Source organism: Acanthaster planci, linkage group LG01, assembly GCF_054643075.1.
Source record: "Acanthaster planci isolate LZ-2023a linkage group LG01, COTS_SCS, whole genome shotgun sequence".
Classification (NCBI taxonomy): Eukaryota; Metazoa; Echinodermata; class Asteroidea; order Valvatida; family Acanthasteridae; genus Acanthaster; species Acanthaster planci.
This window is the reverse complement of record NC_141777.1, coordinates 35,689,008-35,707,204: the sequence shown is the minus strand read 5'-3', so window position 1 is coordinate 35,707,204 and position 18,197 is coordinate 35,689,008. Positions and strand designations below refer to the sequence as shown.

At 42.8% G+C, this 18,197-nt stretch overlaps 1 protein-coding gene across 2 annotated transcripts in view; it reads left to right on the top strand.

Annotated features, from left to right (window-relative positions):
- Nucleotides 1–18,197, top strand: part of LOC110979665 (spectrin beta chain, non-erythrocytic 1-like) — a 55,435-nt gene that overhangs the window by 16,232 nt on the left and 21,006 nt on the right. The window contains exons 4-18 of one of the 2 annotated variants that reach the window (XM_087134045.1): nt 6,260–6,433; nt 6,785–7,073; nt 7,942–8,242; nt 8,877–8,994; nt 9,520–9,842; nt 10,425–10,563; nt 10,922–11,087; nt 12,180–12,424; nt 13,534–13,734; nt 14,067–14,183; nt 14,834–14,863; nt 15,776–15,853; nt 16,405–16,569; nt 17,100–17,302; nt 17,818–18,043. In XM_087134045.1, coding sequence (XP_086990171.1) covers nt 6,260–6,433; nt 6,785–7,073; nt 7,942–8,242; nt 8,877–8,994; nt 9,520–9,842; nt 10,425–10,563; nt 10,922–11,087; nt 12,180–12,424; nt 13,534–13,734; nt 14,067–14,183; nt 14,834–14,863; nt 15,776–15,853; nt 16,405–16,569; nt 17,100–17,302; nt 17,818–18,043 — 2,775 coding nt within the window. The remainder of the gene's footprint in view (nt 1–6,259; nt 6,434–6,784; nt 7,074–7,941; nt 8,243–8,876; nt 8,995–9,519; nt 9,843–10,424; nt 10,564–10,921; nt 11,088–12,179; nt 12,425–13,533; nt 13,735–14,066; nt 14,184–14,833; nt 14,864–15,775; nt 15,854–16,404; nt 16,570–17,099; nt 17,303–17,817; nt 18,044–18,197) is intronic. The other variant, XM_087134053.1, reaches the window with a different exon arrangement.

Sequence of the window (18,197 nt, the reverse complement as noted above, 5' to 3'; positions counted from 1 at the left end):
TTACTCCAAAATCAACGTAGGCTGTACAAACAGCAACCTTTGAATAACTTATGAAATGACTTAGGAAAAAACTTTTCGCAAAGAAATCTTCACATTTCGTTAAAATAAAAGTTTCATACATACGTCCTTTTGCCAGGAGAATTTTTTGCAGTGATCATGCTTCCCGTCAAAAAGGTGTAAGCACTTACGCCCTTCTTCCAGGCACGTGACGAAATGTGCAAATAATCAATAGTGGAAATAACAGTGCTGTAAATGTACATGTATCATTCAGCAAGAGAAGTTTTTTTTATATTTGCACATCTTGTTTCTATACTAAATGTAAGTACCCGAAGCAAACAAGATCACCAGAACCTCCAAATTGTTACACGTCAAAATAAGGCTCTGTCAGATATGTCAGTGTTCAATTGAACATCAGGTATTTGAATATTTGTTTTTGGAATTTAGTAATTTGTATGCAAGTTAAATGTATTGAAATTGTGGGAAAATTCAATTTGAGGAATCAAGGAAAATGTATTCTATAACCTTGTTTTAAGGTGTGAGAAACTTCAAGGGCAGCTCATCAGTTGGCCCAACAAGGCCAACGTTACATGTAGGCCTACATATACTCGTATTTCAGGTCTCACTGAACAATCAACCCTATCTTTTGTTGCTATGGTTAACTTTAAAACATAAGTTGAATTCCCAACATTTTTCATGTCAAATATGCTTTTGACTTCTGTTGTATTTGTTGTCTTATCTACTGTTGTTTTCTGAAGCTGTTTTGCTACTGGTATATTGTGTTTTCCCTTGTATCATCATGGAACTGTGGGTATTTGGTAAACTGGATATTTGAGTGTTCATGAAGGCTGAGTATTCATGAATTGAATCGATCGATTTGACTCAGCCTTACATAGAAAGTGAATTGCTACCAATTATTACCTGTACTGCAGGGCTTCATTTTAAAGGAGCGTGATCGCGCTCGCGCTCCTCCGCGCTCCTTAATGTTTTCCAAGGAGAGCAAAAAAAGGGCGCTCCTTAAAAATTGAAGGAGTGCATGGTTTTTTCAATCCGGCAAATGTTGATTTATGACAAGCCCCTTGAATCTCGTTGGGTCAACAGTAGCAAACGAGTACAAAGATTGAAAGTATTAAACACAAGGGCTGGTGATCAAAGTCTTTGAGTTGTGAGCGCGTGCTTGATGAATCCCGCATCGCAACACACAAACGTGATAGCACATGTGGGCGGGCCTAGTGTGTGTGGGCGAGCCTATGGAATTCCATGGCTGCGCATGGCCGCGCCCGGCCGACCTCTCTCCCAGAACGGGTCGAGTTCAAGCGCTACGTTCTCGGGCGTTTGTGAACAGCAGAAGTGAGTTTGTGAAAAACCCTGTAGTGGCTGGAGGATGGTGTGTGATTCTGTTGCGTGTTCGTGTGATTCAAGCGTGAGAACAACGTTTGCTTGGCGAGAACAGAAAGTATGCCACAGGAAAGAAGAAAGTCTCTGGCGGGTAATGTGCCCGGTGTTCTAAACGAAAATGCACTGGTCAAAGTAGTATTGTGAGCGCAGGAAGGGGTGATGAATACAATCTGCAGTGGATGTGCAATACGTTTTAAAATACCAAAAAGAAAGGATGCACATGCGCAGTAAATTCAGAGCCCCTGTAGCTGTGAAATGGATTGTCAGGCGAGCAAGGAGACTAGTCAAGTTATGCACCCACTTCCACCAAACCAATGTACGATGAAAGACTACATGAAGGACCCACATGCACGCCCACGAACATGCATTAGATGCCGTGGATTGAGCGAGTTTGCGCACAGCGAGTTCTAACGGGAGCGTCATTGGAGGCAGATTTTCGATAAAATTTTCTGCAAATACGTTTGCAGAAAATGGAACCATGGACATGTTTACCGATTCGTAACCACGGCGTTGACTGATTTTTGGCATGAGGAACATTTGGAGGAAATTTCAGTAAGCTCTGTCAGGTAAAAAAGTGGGAAAAATGCGATCTGCAAATTTTCACTATGGCCGGGACAAAAATTTTATAACCGGGATGTTGGTCGCAATGTAATGAAGACGTCGTCCTAGTATATTATCGTAAGTATATTACGATCGTAAGTAAATATGTTATCGTAGTATATTAATATACTAGTCGGGCTAGTATATTATGTAAGTCCATGTCTACAATCCATTTCCCTGCATGCGCCTTGATCAAAGGCTAGAGCCCTTCCTGCTTGACCCATTAGTATTACAATGTAGTTCTGTTGTTGCTTTAAGCAGAACATTTGTTTGCCAGATTCATAATTACAATCCAAACTCCATTGCGTCACCTGTTGTCTGAATATATGAAGTGAGAAGAGAGATGGTTTAACTGATTAAAGTTAACTCATTGAACTCAGTAAAAGAAGTTAAATTGTGTTAATTTTATTGAGTATGTTTAGATTAACTTGGTTTTTGTTAGTGAGAGCGAATCGCTCCCCTTAATTCACTTTCTTGATTGAAGGAGAACAATTTTTAATCGCTCTCCTTAAATCAACAAAGTGAATGAAGGGGAGCGATTTTTAGCTCTCTTCGTATTTATTAAAATGAAGCCCTGGTACTGGTAACAATATTTTCATCTGTCAGGTGAGACAGTACCCTGGCTGTATGAATGACTTATTATGAAGGTCCATGGAGTTCATGACTTTTCCCTCACAGGTTGAGGTGCAAGCTGTTCAGGGGACTGCAAGTGTTCCTTTAAAGGGACCTTCTAGGATGAGCAGTAACTGAGTAGATTCACTTGTATTTTGAAGTCTCCACACAAACGAGACTGACCTTTTTACTCTCAATGAGGTGCAGACACTGTGCAGGCATGGACTGCACATACAGGTAGGCATGTGGGGTGTGTTGACCTGGGTACAAATGCACTTGCCCTGGCCCTTGCATAGCATTATCATTCAACCATGCTTTTCCAATGGGCTCTGGTCCCAGAAGGGAGGCCAGGGGACTGTGATATGTAATGACCAAGATAGGCTTAGCAGTGAGCAAGCATTGCTTTCCTATGGATCTTCACACGTGATTAAATATTCATCAATTTCATGGCTTCAGTCTGCTGAATGGCCTTTAAACATACACGAGCATGGCTTCTGTCTTCTGTGTGAACGTTTATTAAGACAGATTTCTTCACTTCCGTCTTGTTTTTATTTTGACTGATCCAGTATTGTCACTTTACCCTAACCCTTCCCCCCCCCCAAGCATTCTGCACAAGTCGGTGGATGTTTGTGCAGACATTTGATAGGAATTAAAAGAGGGTTTGACAAAAGTTGTAAATGGAAATCGTTGAATACAAAACAAGATTCAGGGAGTGTATTTTTCATGAACTTGTGTAGAAATGCTCTTTTTGATGAAGATCAGGGGGTAGAAAAAGCTATTAAATTTACTCTGTGAAGCACTCAACAAAAGAGCTATGTGTGTAGAGATGAAACGGGCACCATCTTGTGGATGTTTTTGGTTGCATATTTGAATTATTTTCTGAACTGCAAAGCAAGTTGAATATGTTAAACCTTAGCAGTATAATAGTGCAAAGACAGTATTCATTTTTTCATATTCCCTTAGGGTTCAGGGTTAAGATGTATTTGAAAGGCAATATTTAAGTGTTTATGGAATGAAACAGGAACATTGAGAGTCTATAACAAGCATATTTTTCAAGCTTACAAACCCAAAAAGGACTACCCTTGATTTCCTTGGCCCATATGCAAACTTGCATAAATTTATGCATGGCAACCTGCTCCGCATTAACCCACATTCATGTTGCCTTCAGTTGCACAGTCTTGACTGCCCAGCCTGGATGGCGTCACCGCCCACGTACATTGTATCCACACACGCCGCCGTGTACTGTTGCAGGCACATTGTACATCTCGCCTCTATTTACAATACATGTATGCATGAGATCCTGATGTGGGGCCGGCATTGTGCATGGCTGGGATTTTGGCTTCACAGACAGTTGGTTGCGGTCACCAGAGAGAAATTAAGTCACGCCCCTCTTCCAATAGAAACGTGCGACAATGAAAGATACGTGTATGGCTATTCTTAGAAATTTTTAAGCAACTTTTGGCTCCTCGTAGTTGTTTAATAAACAAATGTTCAAAGAATACAGGGAAAAAAGAAAGAAAATTTGTGCTTCATGCTTGAGGTTTTCTCTTCAAAATCATTTGTAGTCTTCTTATATTGGATTGTTCTATAGCAGTAATTCACCTGTCGTTAGGAATCATTGGTAATTCAAGGTCACTTTGAATGTGTTGATTAGTCAACAAATCATGGCAGAAAACTGAATTTGTATTGTAAAATAGCTCACAGTTGATACAAATGATATCATTTTCATTCAGTTAATTTGTTTTTAATCTGTACTTGTCTGATTGCTATTTTAATGGGTTCTTTTCAACGATGCATGTGTGCTGTAAATTTACATCTACTGTACAACTCCGTTGTAGAAAATGTTCTTTCCCCCACTCCTTTCCCCGAGAAAGGCCCCTCAGCAAACCGATCTGAGAGGCTGCCAACACATTGGGGCTATCCCCACAAGTGTTAGCTGTCCTGGGATGTTGGTGCTCCTTACACACTTTTCCTCTACCCAGTAAAATAGCACGCATCACAAGATTCTGTTCGCAAGAAATAATCGTGGCAGTGTGAATGTTAATGGGCATAGGACGAATGTGAGTTGAGTATTTTAGCTCTAACATTTTTTTTTCAGGGTAAACCAGGTATCACCAGATTGTCTTCAATTGTTTATGGAATTTTTAACAAATAGTGTGTATCAGTCATGCTAATTGCATCGGCAGAGTGTTAGTAAGGTTGCACTAGGGTTTTCAAACTTACTGTCAAAATATAAATTTGCACCCCAGTCTGTAGAAAATTAAGCAGTAGTTCAATACATGTACCACTTGTGTGAATATTGACAGTTCACAGGGACATGGATGTCCTAATTTCATGAAAATGGGTGTCAAAATGTGTGTAAGACATGAGCAGAAAAACTCAGGAAGGCTTGGCAAACAGTACGGTAGTTTGTGTTGGTGATGGAGATTATTTATTTTCTTACCGTGGAATGCTTTAGTGTTCCCAACCTCAAAAAGCCCTTTAAATCTGTCTGCTGCAACCCATCGAGGTAACATTGTTTATAAGGGACAGTTGGAACTAAAAAGTTTTTAGGGCAAATGCATTTTGTTTTAGTTGATCGATAGTTTCACAGGTTACAGGCAGCAAAGGCCAAGAGATCGGTTCATTGGTCAAGAATCCAGAATGTTTGTTGTCAAGGGGAAGCCTCATACATGTACTACTTCCAGTGGGAAATGTAGCATATCAGCTTTGTCCCATGTTTACACATGCGTAGATCTGTTTTGTGTAATGACATTCTCCAGATTCAAAATTCTGTCGTTAGAAAACGTGGTGTTTTGTTAGTGTCTGCCCCGCAACCCAGGTTGCCTTCAGTTCACCCTCAAAATCCATTCCCAATGCTTGTACATGTACATTTGAACTTGATTATTTCTTTGGTTGGAACTATTAGTTACCTGTACTGAGTCTATACCAATCCATCATATTTCCATGAAGAAGACAGGAAGATTAATCACAGACCAATTCAAATGAAAACTAGCACATTTCACTGTATTCACAGGTAAATTTTGTGTAACCGTTTTAATCTTTCATTTTCCCGTTTATCATATAATGGGATTAGTTTGCGTATGTATGGTTTACTTGATCATTTTGCGGTCAGGATTTGGTTGAAAGTCAGCCAGCTGATCACATGATATGACTTTATTGGTAGAGTTATTGCTATAATTCAAGTAGCCTTATACTTTCACAAAGCAGATACATGAGGTAATGTACATGCCTATTTTGCAACGTCATTCACTTAATTGTCCAAACACAGGGGTCGAAATTAACTGTGGTCCGCTGGCCCCGGGCCACCAAAAAATTCATCGGGCCACTGCATTCTCCCAAAACGATGGCCCAGCAGGGCAGTGGTCATTTGAGGATTATTGCCACATTTTAAAAGCTTTCATCACATCTTACAACTTGTGTTTCAAACCACCAGCGCAACACTTTTGAGTTCATGGTGTAATTCCACAGTCCACGCGGCCGTGGTTGTTTGCCACACATAGTGGTGCGACATTCTGTTCACTGCACGGTCGTGCGCACAGCTCATACATGTGCGGGGCCTGCCCTGGTACCGTGTGTTGGGTGGTATCATTTTCTTGTGTATGTGCAACACTTGTCATGCATCGCCCGTTTTTTTTTTGGCCCCCCTTAGCCAAAACCAACAAAAGGCAAGATGCGAATCCACTGCCTGGAAAATGTGGACAAAGCCCTCCAGTTCCTGAAGGAAAAGAGGGTTCACCTGGAGAACATGGGATCCCACGACATCACAGACGGCAACCACCGCCTGACCCTAGGTCTTATCTGGACCATCATTCTCCGCTTCCAGGTGAGCGAAGACTGATACCAGTCTGTGCTCGGTGTTTTGCTTCACGTTGCTACAAAAAGTGTACATTGCATTACGTACGTGTACAACGAATCTCATTTGAATATAATTTTGTTTTGTAAATGTGCAAAACTTAGTCTTGAACGCCATCACTTGAACAAGTTGATCCCATAGCTTTTTTCAATTTTGTGTGTGTTGTTTTTATTGTTGCAGGATTTGTGAACTCTGTTAGCTAAACTAACTTGCATGTCTTTTCAATTAGGTTTCCTTTGTACATTTGAGGCTTTGGTCAAATATCTTTTCTGTTGAGTATAAAGCACCGAGTCATCTGAATTGTGTCACTCGTCTTGCCAGATCCAAGACATCAGCTTTGAGGATGAGGACAACCAGGAGACACGCTCGGCCAAGGATGCCCTGCTACTGTGGTGCCAGATGAAGACGGCCGGCTATGCCAATGTCAACATTCGCAACTTCACCACCAGCTGGCGGGACGGCCTGGCCTTCAACGCGCTTATCCACAAGCACCGACCTGACCTGATCCAGTACGAGAAGCTGACCAAGTCCAACCCCATCCACAACCTGAACAATGCCTTCAACGTGGCCGAGCAGAAGCTGGACCTGTCCAAGCTCCTGGACCCAGAAGGTCAGTGGGGGATTAGGCTTTTCTGTTCTTATCATCAGTTCCTTCCTTTCTTCCTTTTGTTTACAATGGATGATTCCATCTATGAGCTCAAGAACTTTATGGACCAACCTACTCTTGTTGTCTCCCTGAAGAGGACCTTTTGAGGGCAGTCAGAGAAGTTTTGTCAAATGTTGAGTCTACACTCAGGTCGTTCTGAGGCGTATATGTAGATATGTGAAAGGGTTTGTCCAAAGTGTCTTTGCAAACCTTGTTCTCCTTGGGAGTGAGGTTGGCGTTGTGGTTCCTTCTTCGCCTTCCACCTCTGCAGTCCGGGTTCGGATCCCAGCCCGGTGCACATGTAGATTGGGTTTTCAGTTCCTACCTGATTCCGTGGGTTTTACCCAGAATGTTCCTCTGGGGTTTTCGTCCCACCTCTAAAACTGTAACAGCTTCTCATTGTCTCCTCTCTACAGGTTTCTTCAGGCTGGCTAGCTACAGTGCCTAGGGTACTTTTGTGGAATCCATTTTGTCATTACCAGAAATGATTAATAATAATTAACAATTACCAAATTCCACTATGCCTATCCCCAAGTCTCATTTTAAGTTGTGCTTTTCTTTCATTGAGGACTTACTCTTGGCAAAGGCTTACACTTAACAGATACCTTAGCAATTTTTCAGTTTTTAGGATAAACATTGGTCCATCAAAAGGTTTGCACTTTGACAAGACTCAACTTTGACAAGATACAGCGATATCCACCCGTAGGGTTCCCCAAACCAGACAGGATTCTATTGTCGCACTGTTTGTTGGGGAATTACTGTTAGATTGCCGAAGCATGGTGAACGTTGTTGTCAAGACCAACTTCATCCTTGGTTTTCATTTCCCCACCAGATATCAATGTTGACCACCCTGACGAGAAGTCTATCATCACCTATGTGGTCACCTACTACCACTGCTTCTCCAAGATGAAGCAGGAGACGGTGTCCAGCAAGCGAATCGGCAAGGTCATTGCCACAGCCATTGAGAACGACAAGCTGATCACGGAGTACGACAAGATCACCTCGGAGCTGCTCCAGTGGATTGAGCAGACCATCATGATCCTCAACGACCGCACCTTCTCCAACAGCCTACAAGGTCTCCAACAGCAGCTCTTGGCATTCAGCACATACCGAACTGTGGAAAAACCTCCCAAGTAAGTCGTGCTCTCTCTAGAGGACTCGTCTCCATACATATCATCATCAGATTCTCACAGCACTTCCTTAAAGAGCAGTCGCTGTGCTTATCTGATCCTGACTATGCCAGTCCAACAAGATTCTGTACGATTTATATTTGACATGGAGGTGTTAGGGCTACTGCAAATCATAAACCTGAAATGAATCGTTCAGTTGGGTAGTTGACTCAGTGGATTGTCCCTTTTGCATTGAATCTGTCTGTTGGAACTTTGATACAAATGGGGCGGTTTTAAAAGTATATGCCACAGTTATTACACCAATTTTGACAGACGCAAGCAAGTTTAGCCTTTCTGTGTCTTGGTACATGACTTTACCAAAGGCTTAATTACCTTCCACTGATCTTTAAGGCGTGTCCTATAAATATATATAGATCCTGCTGAGTATATCACTTGTTCGACCCTGTAAGATACATTGTAAAAACAGTTAGTATTCATCAAACTTTTAGAGATCTTCCCAGTTTCTAAAAAAAAATTGGCTATTAGTAACTTTCTTGTGCTGTCAGAATTGTTTGGAACCAGAGGCGGCAGATTGCTTATAATGGTTTTGTGAACTTTTGTGTTGTAGCATTGACGATTGCCATTTGCATTTTTGTAGGTTTGTTGAGAAAGGCAACTTGGAGGTACTTCTGTTCACCATCCAGAGTAAGATGAGGGCCAACAACCAGAGGCCATTCACCCCAAAAGAAGGCAAAATGGTCCATGACATCAACAAGGTCAGGCTTAATAACAGTGAATGTGCTTTGACCTCTTTTCACCCTTTAGAAACGTTTTGGTGAGGTACATGTTGGCAAAACTTGGTGGGAACGAGATTAATTTTCTTATTCAAGTCTAAGATATTACTTACTTGCACAGAAGGAAATGGGGAATGATAAACTGTCATGGACTCGTGAAAAAAAATTGGACTTTTTTTTGTCTCCTGCAGAGCTTGAGAAATGTGGTTTAATGAGAAAATAACAGTTTTGTAAAGTCAGCCAATATTTTTATAAATGATAACACCAGTGACTACAAACACATCAGTCTTTGTATCTCAGAGCTTCATTTGAGCTTTGGTGTGCTTGATGTTGAGGTTTTAATGCCTGAAAGGTTTCACTTTGTAAAAACAGAGATCGTGAAGTTCGAGTGGAAGGGATTCCTTTTGAACTTAGCAGAATAGAAATCATTGCATTTATAAATGGCAGGATTTCAAGATTGTCCTGAACTTAAGTCACTCAGTTCCACCTTCCCCTCCCTTACCTCAGGCCTGGGAGAGGCTGGAGCGGGCCGAGCACGAGCGGGAGCTGGCCCTGCGGCAGGAGCTGATCCGCCAGGAGAAGCTGGAGCAGCTGGCCGCCCGCTTCGACCGCAAGGCCGCCATGCGGGAGACCTGGCTGAGCGAGAACCAGCGGCTGGTGGCCCAGGACAACTTTGGCTACGACCTTCCGGCTGTGGAGGCTGCAGCCAAGAAGCACGAGGCCATCGAGACGGACATCTACGCCTACCAGGAGCGGGTGCTGGCCGTGGTGGCCGTGGCCCAGGAGCTGGAGGAGGAACGCTACCACGACATTGAGAGGATCGTAGCGAGGTATGCTGGACGGCCAAGTCCAGGGTCTGAACCATAGAGCTATAGTAAATCACCAAGATTGCTAGTCAGAACTATAGAGCTGTATTAAATCACTGAGAGTGCTAGCTCTCTGTGCAAAGAGACACCTATTGGGTGTATCCCTGTTTGTCCACCATCCCACAGAAAACTCAAAAATTGTATACAGTGTTCGTACAGCTATTTGCATATATCCTTGTCTGTGTTTTTAAACAGTACGTCGCCTAAGCCAAACACCAAATGCACAATCAGTAAATGAGTATTTTGTTTCTCTGTCTCGAAACAACACCAACACACATTTGTGCTACAGATCATTTTTGCCGAGTCTGTTCGATGCGTCACACACTGCTGGTAGGGTATGCACATACATGTTCTTTGCTTGTGTTCCATTTGCACTTTGCATTTACAGCACATCATTGGACATGTTTTTCCATCGTCTTTCCTCATATTCTACAAGCACACACAAACAGTACAGTGTGACACAAGCAGTGTGGTAGCCCTTCAAACTTAAGTTTATGTTAGCAGGCCAAGGCTAAAAAACCACTCGTGTTGTCTTTCCATTTACAGGAAAGACAATGTGCTGAGGTTGTGGGACTACCTAATTGAGCTGTTGAAGGGTCGCCGGACTCGTCTTGACCTGTCGTTGGAGATTCAGAGAATCTTCCAAGAGATGCTGCTGCTTCTAGATTCTATGGATGAGACAAAGGTACGCCGGAATAATTGAAAGAAATACTCTTTGTATCAGTCTAGGGTCTTTTTTGGCATAATCTCAATTTGGACCAGGATTATCTTGCAGCATTTTTCAAACCAAACTCTGGAAAATGTGCAACCATCTTGAGGAATGATGTATTCCTCAATTTGAGATTTTGGTCGGATGTTTTTGTTTCCAACATCGTACTCCCTGCCCGTACCACTTTCATGCGCATTGCTCCAGATACGAATACTACGTTACAAGTGTACGCTCATTTTGCATTAAAATTGCATTAGCTCTTCACTTTCATATGTAGCCTGAAACCTCTTGGAAGACACCAGTTACATTCATGTCATGTTCTCGCCTTCCACAGATCCTCCTGTTGTCAGAAGACCTGGGCAAACATCTGATCGGTGTGGAAGACCTGATCCAGAAGCATGCCCTCCTGGAAGCTGACGTGGCAGGCTATGGGGACCGAGTCAGCACCGTCAACCACCAGGCCTCCAAGTTCATGGACCCCAAGGGGCCCGATGGATCTGGTATGTACTGGGTGCAGAGGGGGCCACCTGTTACTGTAGCATTGCTTGCAATTTGGCAGTGCTGTGAGGTCATGATACAGTTACGTTGCCATTTCTTTAGTATTGGAAAACAACTTGAAATGTGCTTTTAATTTTCACAAAGTAAACTGAAATTGTGTCCTTGCTTTTCCCAATTTGACTAAAACAGGTCAGTTTTGTTTACTTAGCATGAAAGCAAAAACAACAGATACAACTTTGTGGTGTCCTGCTGTGAGTTTGTGAAAGCTAAATACATTTCAGCTCAAGCCAATTTTGCTGCAAACATTTTATGAGGTCAGATTCACTTTTCTTTTGCATTCGCCTGAAGTATGAACTGGCCTCACGAAGTTGCTTGTTTGTGCAGAACCATTTGAATAGCCGTTTGGGAGAAAACCAGAACGCGCCTCTCAGCTACGTCATTGGAAAGCAACACCAAGCTCTTTCAAAGCAGCGCACACTGAGGTGTGCAGGACTTAATTGGGACAGGCCATCAAGAGGTCCAAAAGCCAAGCTTGGCCTGGCTTTTCTGTGGTGCAGCCACACCGCTAGTTCTAGGTTTGCCCCCTTAACCCTAACCCTCCTCAGTCCTCCAAAATCCTGGGCGGTTTTGGAGGATTTTGAAGGATTGAGGGTGAATAGCAGAAGTTCATGGCTGATTGCAAAGGATGCCATGTGTGAAGGTCGTGGATTAGACCTTGTGTGTTTTGCTTAGTCAAACACAAATTCAGCCCAATATTTCTTTTGAATCAACCGCACAGCTCAAGAATGCCATTCGTACGGCCTCAACATAATGACAGGAATTGGCAGAGGATTTGAAGGATTGAGGGAGTAGGCACACCTCCAAAAAATCATTTTAAAGAAACTTTGGAGGATTTTGGAGGATTGAGGCTCAATACAATTTTTTCATGTCAAAAATCAGAGGATTTTGGAGGATTGAGGATGGTTCCTAGTGAAAAGGCCTAGGGGCTTAGGGTTAATTCATTTCCAATGGCAACAGTACACACTGGTCAGATATCCTTAAAATTGATTTGCCAGATGGAATTAACAACGTCATTCTACATCTCCCCTACCCAGGCTACCTGCCAGTTGACCCCCAGGTTGTGGCGGACCGCATGACCCACCTGGAGGAGAGCTACCAGGAGCTGTTGGAGCTAGCCCGGCGCCGCCAGGACAAGCTGGGCGAGTCGCGCGAGCTCTGGCAATTCTTCTGGGACCTGGCCGACGACGAGAACATGATCAAGGAGCAGGCCCAGATCATGTCCTCCCAGGACATTGGGCACGACCTAACAAGTATCAACCTGCTCATCAAGAAACACAAGGTGGGTTATCTGGTCATAGGTGTGGGTTGTATATCTTTGCTGAGAGAATCCAAATAGAAGAGTCGCAACCTTGTGTGATTTTCAGGTGCGCTGGATGCTATCTGAGGTTTTTAAAATTTCATCCCTGCAAAGTGCTGAAAACCAAACTGGTGTATCAATCAGGGATGAGATGGGTCAGAACTTTTCCTTCAGGAGTTTTTCCATCAGGATATTCATGACTTGGGGATTTTTTCAATCGCTAAGATTTTGAAAATCTAAAGTTTACCATTAAAGTGCTTGTATGTGTGAAAGTGAATAGAGGACACAAGAAACAGGTATTTTAAGAGTTACCTTCAGGCAAATGCATATCTGTACCATAGACCTTGTGCTGCTGTGGGACCCGCAAAACCTCTGGTGATTATTTTGGGGATATTGAGGATTGTCATCTAATGGCACCTTTCATCATTTCGGAAGGGATGGGGTTGAGGGGAGAGTTCAAATTTTGACTTCAAACAGGAAGGAATTTAGTACCCTTGCATATTAGTGCAGTTCAGGCAGAATCAGTACTGTAATTGGTTAAAATGAATCGGCAAATATTTCAGCTCTCAAGTGTGGGTTCATGGACAGTAACAAAGTGCAGTCGCTGTTTGGTTGGGTGTAACACTCTCCTAAAAGTGAGGAAAAAAAGGGGAAAAATCATTGTTTTGTGGCAAATCTGTCAAAACATTTTTGTTATAATTTGTGATTGAACCCAGCCCGTACCTATTCTTAAGGTACCCTGAGATGTGTGGGGCAAAAGCATTGCTGCGGTTAGGCTGCCTCCTCTCTCAAGGATGTTGCTTTTTGTAATGTACACCTTAGGCTGTGTTCTAGATAATGAGAGGGGTTTTTCTAGGAGCCAACAAGCTCTTTTGAAGCACCTGTAGATGCCAGATACCACTTCAGCTGCACAGAGTACCAAAGTGTGACATCATTTTGAACCAGGAAGTGTAGTCTTGACAAATGAAATCCACTAGCGTGTTGGTTCATGCCGCTTGTTCTCACGTTAATGCCTGTTACACGCATAATTGTGCGCGTGACATAATTTGCTTCAGTACTCTCTATCCCTTTCATCTGTTGCTTGTGCTCAGGCTCAAGAGGACGAGCTGGTGGGTCGTCATGCCCAGCTGATGGCCAACATCAAGGTGGGTGAAGACCTGATTGCCAAGGAGCACTTTGGAGCGCCCCAGATCCAGTCTCGCATTGACAAGGTCAAGGACGACTGGTCACGCCTGGAGGAACTCTGCAAACAGCGCAAGGACCGCCTCAATGAAGCTCAAGACATGTACCAGGTAACTACCACCACCCCTACGTCCCTACTCTACCTCTCATCAAAGATTTAGTATTTTACATTTCAGAGATTTTGCCACTGTTTGTTTCTGAATTTCAAAACCTCTCCATGTTGAATTTCCTGAAGTAATATTCTGTTGAACAGAAAGGGCTGTGGACTGTAAAATAACCATCTAAATGCTGCTTTGCACCAAATGTCTTGTTCTTCTAAATTGAACTGCGCTCTGAGACATTTCTATGCTCGAGAAGGGTTAAACTTTGACATGCTCTACAACAGCTCCATTTTTTTGTACTTGATTGTAATCACATGCATGCCTCTGTCTGTCATCCACAGTTCTTCGCTGACGCCGACGATGTTGACACCTGGATGCTGGATACACTGCGTCTAGTGTCCAGTGAGGACGTTGGACGCGATGAGCCCAGTGTGGAGTCTCTCCTTAAGAAGCACAAGGTACCACATTCTGTCAGGTTTTTATCAGAGTCCAGACCACCTAAAATTGGCCACAGGGCTATATTTTTACCGTCAGAAATAACTGATCAAGCTCCTATTACTGTGCATGTTTATGAAAGTATATCTTTCTCCTATTCTTCCAGATGAATGTCACAGTTTTTTTGAAGTATGTATTATAATAACCAATCAGTTTTTTCCACTTCTTTCCGCCGTTTCTATCTGAAACCTGTTATTACCTGATGACTTCCTCATTTATGTTCAAATGTAGTTGGCACGCTATCTTTGGCGTGAGTGGTATAGTTGTGATCTGCTCCGACAACATAAAAGCGAAGTAAAAAAAAGCCAGTTTTATCTTTCTAATATCGTTTAATCAGGCAAAAGACTATTACCCAACACCATAATGCTGCCCATTTGTTAAAGGTCGGTATTTTGAATCGCCAAGATCTGGCCATGAACTGGTGTTAGAGTTAGGGGAAAATTCACTGTCATTGTAATTCTGTAGGGTTTTTTTTTCTTTGGAATCTCTTACAATTTGTTGTAGCCCCGCCTGTCCTCAGTTTGTCGGGGGTTGTTTCCTTTCCGGCATGAATGTAACCAGTTTTCCTTCCTACCCCATCCCTTCCCATCCTCTTTCCCCCCCCCTCCCCCAGGATGTCTATGTAGATGAACCCCAGCCTGGAGTGAGTTTTCTCTCCAACCGTAATTTGTTTGGATTTGTTTGCCCTAACATACATTATTCTTGTTGCGTTAAGTCATCTGCTGATTGTTCCAAACAAATATTAACAAGTTGATGAATGACAAACCGACATGTAGCTGAATGAGAAGAAATCTAATGAAAGAAATGCAAATATATTACTACCATTCTTGACGGCATGGGAGAAAAAAATGAAATCAGGTGCATTGTGACTGGTTGATGAGCTGAGAGATGACATCTCTTTGTATTAAAAGGATAGCAAAAGGGTAAAAAGAAAAGAATTTTGAACATGTTCTTCCCGTCGTTTCATTTGAGTCGTTTCATTTGTGTGGAGAATCTATTGATGAAATGAATTCAAACAAAACAAGTAAGGTTTGAAAGGCCCCCCCCCCGATACACACGCACATGAAAGGGTGGGTGGTACAGACCATCACAAATCTCCCATGCAGTGTGTCGTATGTTTGAGAATAAGAGTTGGCTTGATAGGTCTTACATTTGCTAAATTTACATACTAACTGTTGTTTGTTAAGTCTTAGCCTCCCGGAAAGACTTGATTGACGAGCTAACCTTTGTGTATAAGTCCCTTGCATATATACAAATGATCATTTGGGATTACCAAAGTTACTAGTTGATTTCAGCATTACTAGTTGATCATATATCAAATCTTTTATTACTTACACATCCTTTGCCGTTGTGCTTTTACCGCACTGTTTGTATGACAGTTGTTACTGCCACAAAAATGCTTAATTCAAACTACCCTCGAAATTTTCAACCATTTTGCTTGTTAACCTGTTAAAATCAGAGTGATTGTGATTCTTATTTGACCACATTGGGAGTGAAAATGTTTTTGGCACAACTGTGGGCATGATTTTGTTTTTTTTTTTTGTCTGACTTGTAGGAGATCACAACAGAACTTCAGAACTACCAAACGGTGATTGATGCTCTACATACACAAGCAGAGCAGCTCGGTGAACAGGTAAGACGTGTAAGATTAGTAAATGGATGGGCATTTTCAATAATAGCAGTTCACAAGTGTAATGTTCCTGTTTCTGACTCGTACTTGTTCTGCTTTTTACATTCTCAGGTTTGTCAGCGTTTTAGGGCCATTTCCTTCTTCTAACCATCTTTCATTTTCCTCATTTTCTGCATTAAACTGCTAGAATTCATTTGCTGCTTCTAACGTCAGGTCATCATCTTGAAAATGAATCTGTCGAGTTCCGTCACCTTGCGTTACTTTGGGTTTTTTGACAAACCTGAAACTCGTCATTTAAAATAAACGAGCATTAGGTCATTCAGACTTCAGTCTCAAGTCAGATCTTTGAATCTGAAACTCAGTTATTTGTCTGTAACATTGGTCCAGAGCTTTTTTCAGACGTTTTTGTTAACCCTCGTCTTTCAAAATCTGTCAGTTTTAATACAGATTAACACACACAGTACACATTGAATTGCCATAAGCACTTTTTGTAGTTGGTACTGTTAAAAAACTACACATCTCAAAGTCCCATCGTGTCTTCCTTCCTTCACCAGGACCGGGATTCTCCCGAGGTCCAGGCCCGCCTGGGCACCATCAACCGTCGCTACAAGGAGCTCTTGGAGTTGGCCAAGCTTCGTAAGCAGCGCCTGCTGGATGCCCTGTCCCTCTACAAGCTGTTCAATGAAGCCGACACCGTGGAGGCCTGGATTGATGAAAAGGTAGGCGAAGCCGACATACCATGAGAAAATGCTGCCTTTTTCAATCGAGGAGAGAACTCCTTGAAGCAAGCGTTTTAGAAAATGATAAAGAAGTTTCCTGAGAATATACAAAAGGAAAGTTTACTTTTCAGGCAATGATCTCTCCAAAGTGATTTGCTGAAATTTGTCCGTAAGACCAGGGAGTTATTTTAAAACATATTTTCATCTTGATCCCAAGTTTTTCCCAGTAAATGATATGGCATGAAGGACTCTGTAATACTCTAATTTTAATGTAGTTTTGTGTACTTGCAAAATTGTTGTGTTTAGTGATTTGGACCAGTGAGCAAAACCTTTTTGAACAGGGTGTGGTTATATCCCTCCAAATGATTGAACCCAGGCTCTTACCCCGAGGAAAATGTATCCAGCATTTGTGTGACGGGATTGTGGCAGAGACACTGTGGAGTTTGAAATTGCATAAAGGTTGTTATTCACCTGTGTCATGGTGCTGAGAGACTACTGAAGTTTTTTTCCCCTAATGCCTGATCCCCTAGGAGCAAACGCTACAGTCGGTGGTGCCAATGGAAGACTTGGAGTCCAACGACGTTATCCTGACCCGCTTTGACCGCTTTGAGAAGGAGATGGAGATAAATGCCCCCAAGGTGGCTGTCGTCAACCAGCTGGCCCGCCAGCTGCTGCTTGTGGAGCACCCCAACTCCCAGGAGATCACCAGCAAGCAGAACCACCTCAACCAGCGGTAAGGAGCTTTCGCCCTTGGTGCTCTCTGCAAATATTCAACAATGTCTTGTCAGTCAAAATCACTCAAGTGACTGATTTTAACAGTTGAGAGTCCCCTGTCTATATTAAGCAAAACTTCTATGACTCATGTGCACTTAAGCTCAACAGCATTCTGTGCTTACAGCACTGGATCACCAAAACCAAGTAAGTACAAGTAAGCACAGGAGTCCTTCCTCACAGGATTTATACCTGCGCATTGCCCAAGTAGTCAGGCTAACTCGGTACAGTGCACTTTACTGTTGGCACAGAATTATTTGCTGTAGTTGTGACAGTTGTTTGTGAACTGGTAAGTTAAGCCTCAGTTGAATCTTATCCATTACAGGGCAGTTTGCTGGTAACAAATTGAGCCGCTGCAGGTAACTGTCAGACATTGTTATGTTTTAGGACATTTACCAGTGGTAACAACCAGTGCATTGAACTTTGCTCTTTGACCTCATATTTCTTAACAATTTTCTTACCCTCCTACTTCTGTAGCTGGGCGGCCCTGCGCCGTCTCCTGGAGGAGCGCCGGGACGCCGTTCTCTCGGTCCGCCAGGTTCAGACCTACCACATTGAGTGCATTGAGACCACCACCTGGATCAAGGACAAGGCCCGCCTGATCGAGGCCACTAAAGACCTGGGCAACGACCTGGCGGGCATCATGGCCCTGCAGAGACGCCTCAAGGGCATGGAGGGTGACCTGGCTGCTATCGATGCCAAGGTCAGGCACCATTTCCGGCACCTTAAGAACACCGAGCCCAAATCTCACAGCAACTTACAGCGTTTCTGCTCCTTGCATTTACTTTGGAAGAATCCAGGCAACTGCCTGGTGAAGTTGTTTTGAAATATGATCAAAAAGTAATGTCAGCCTTTTC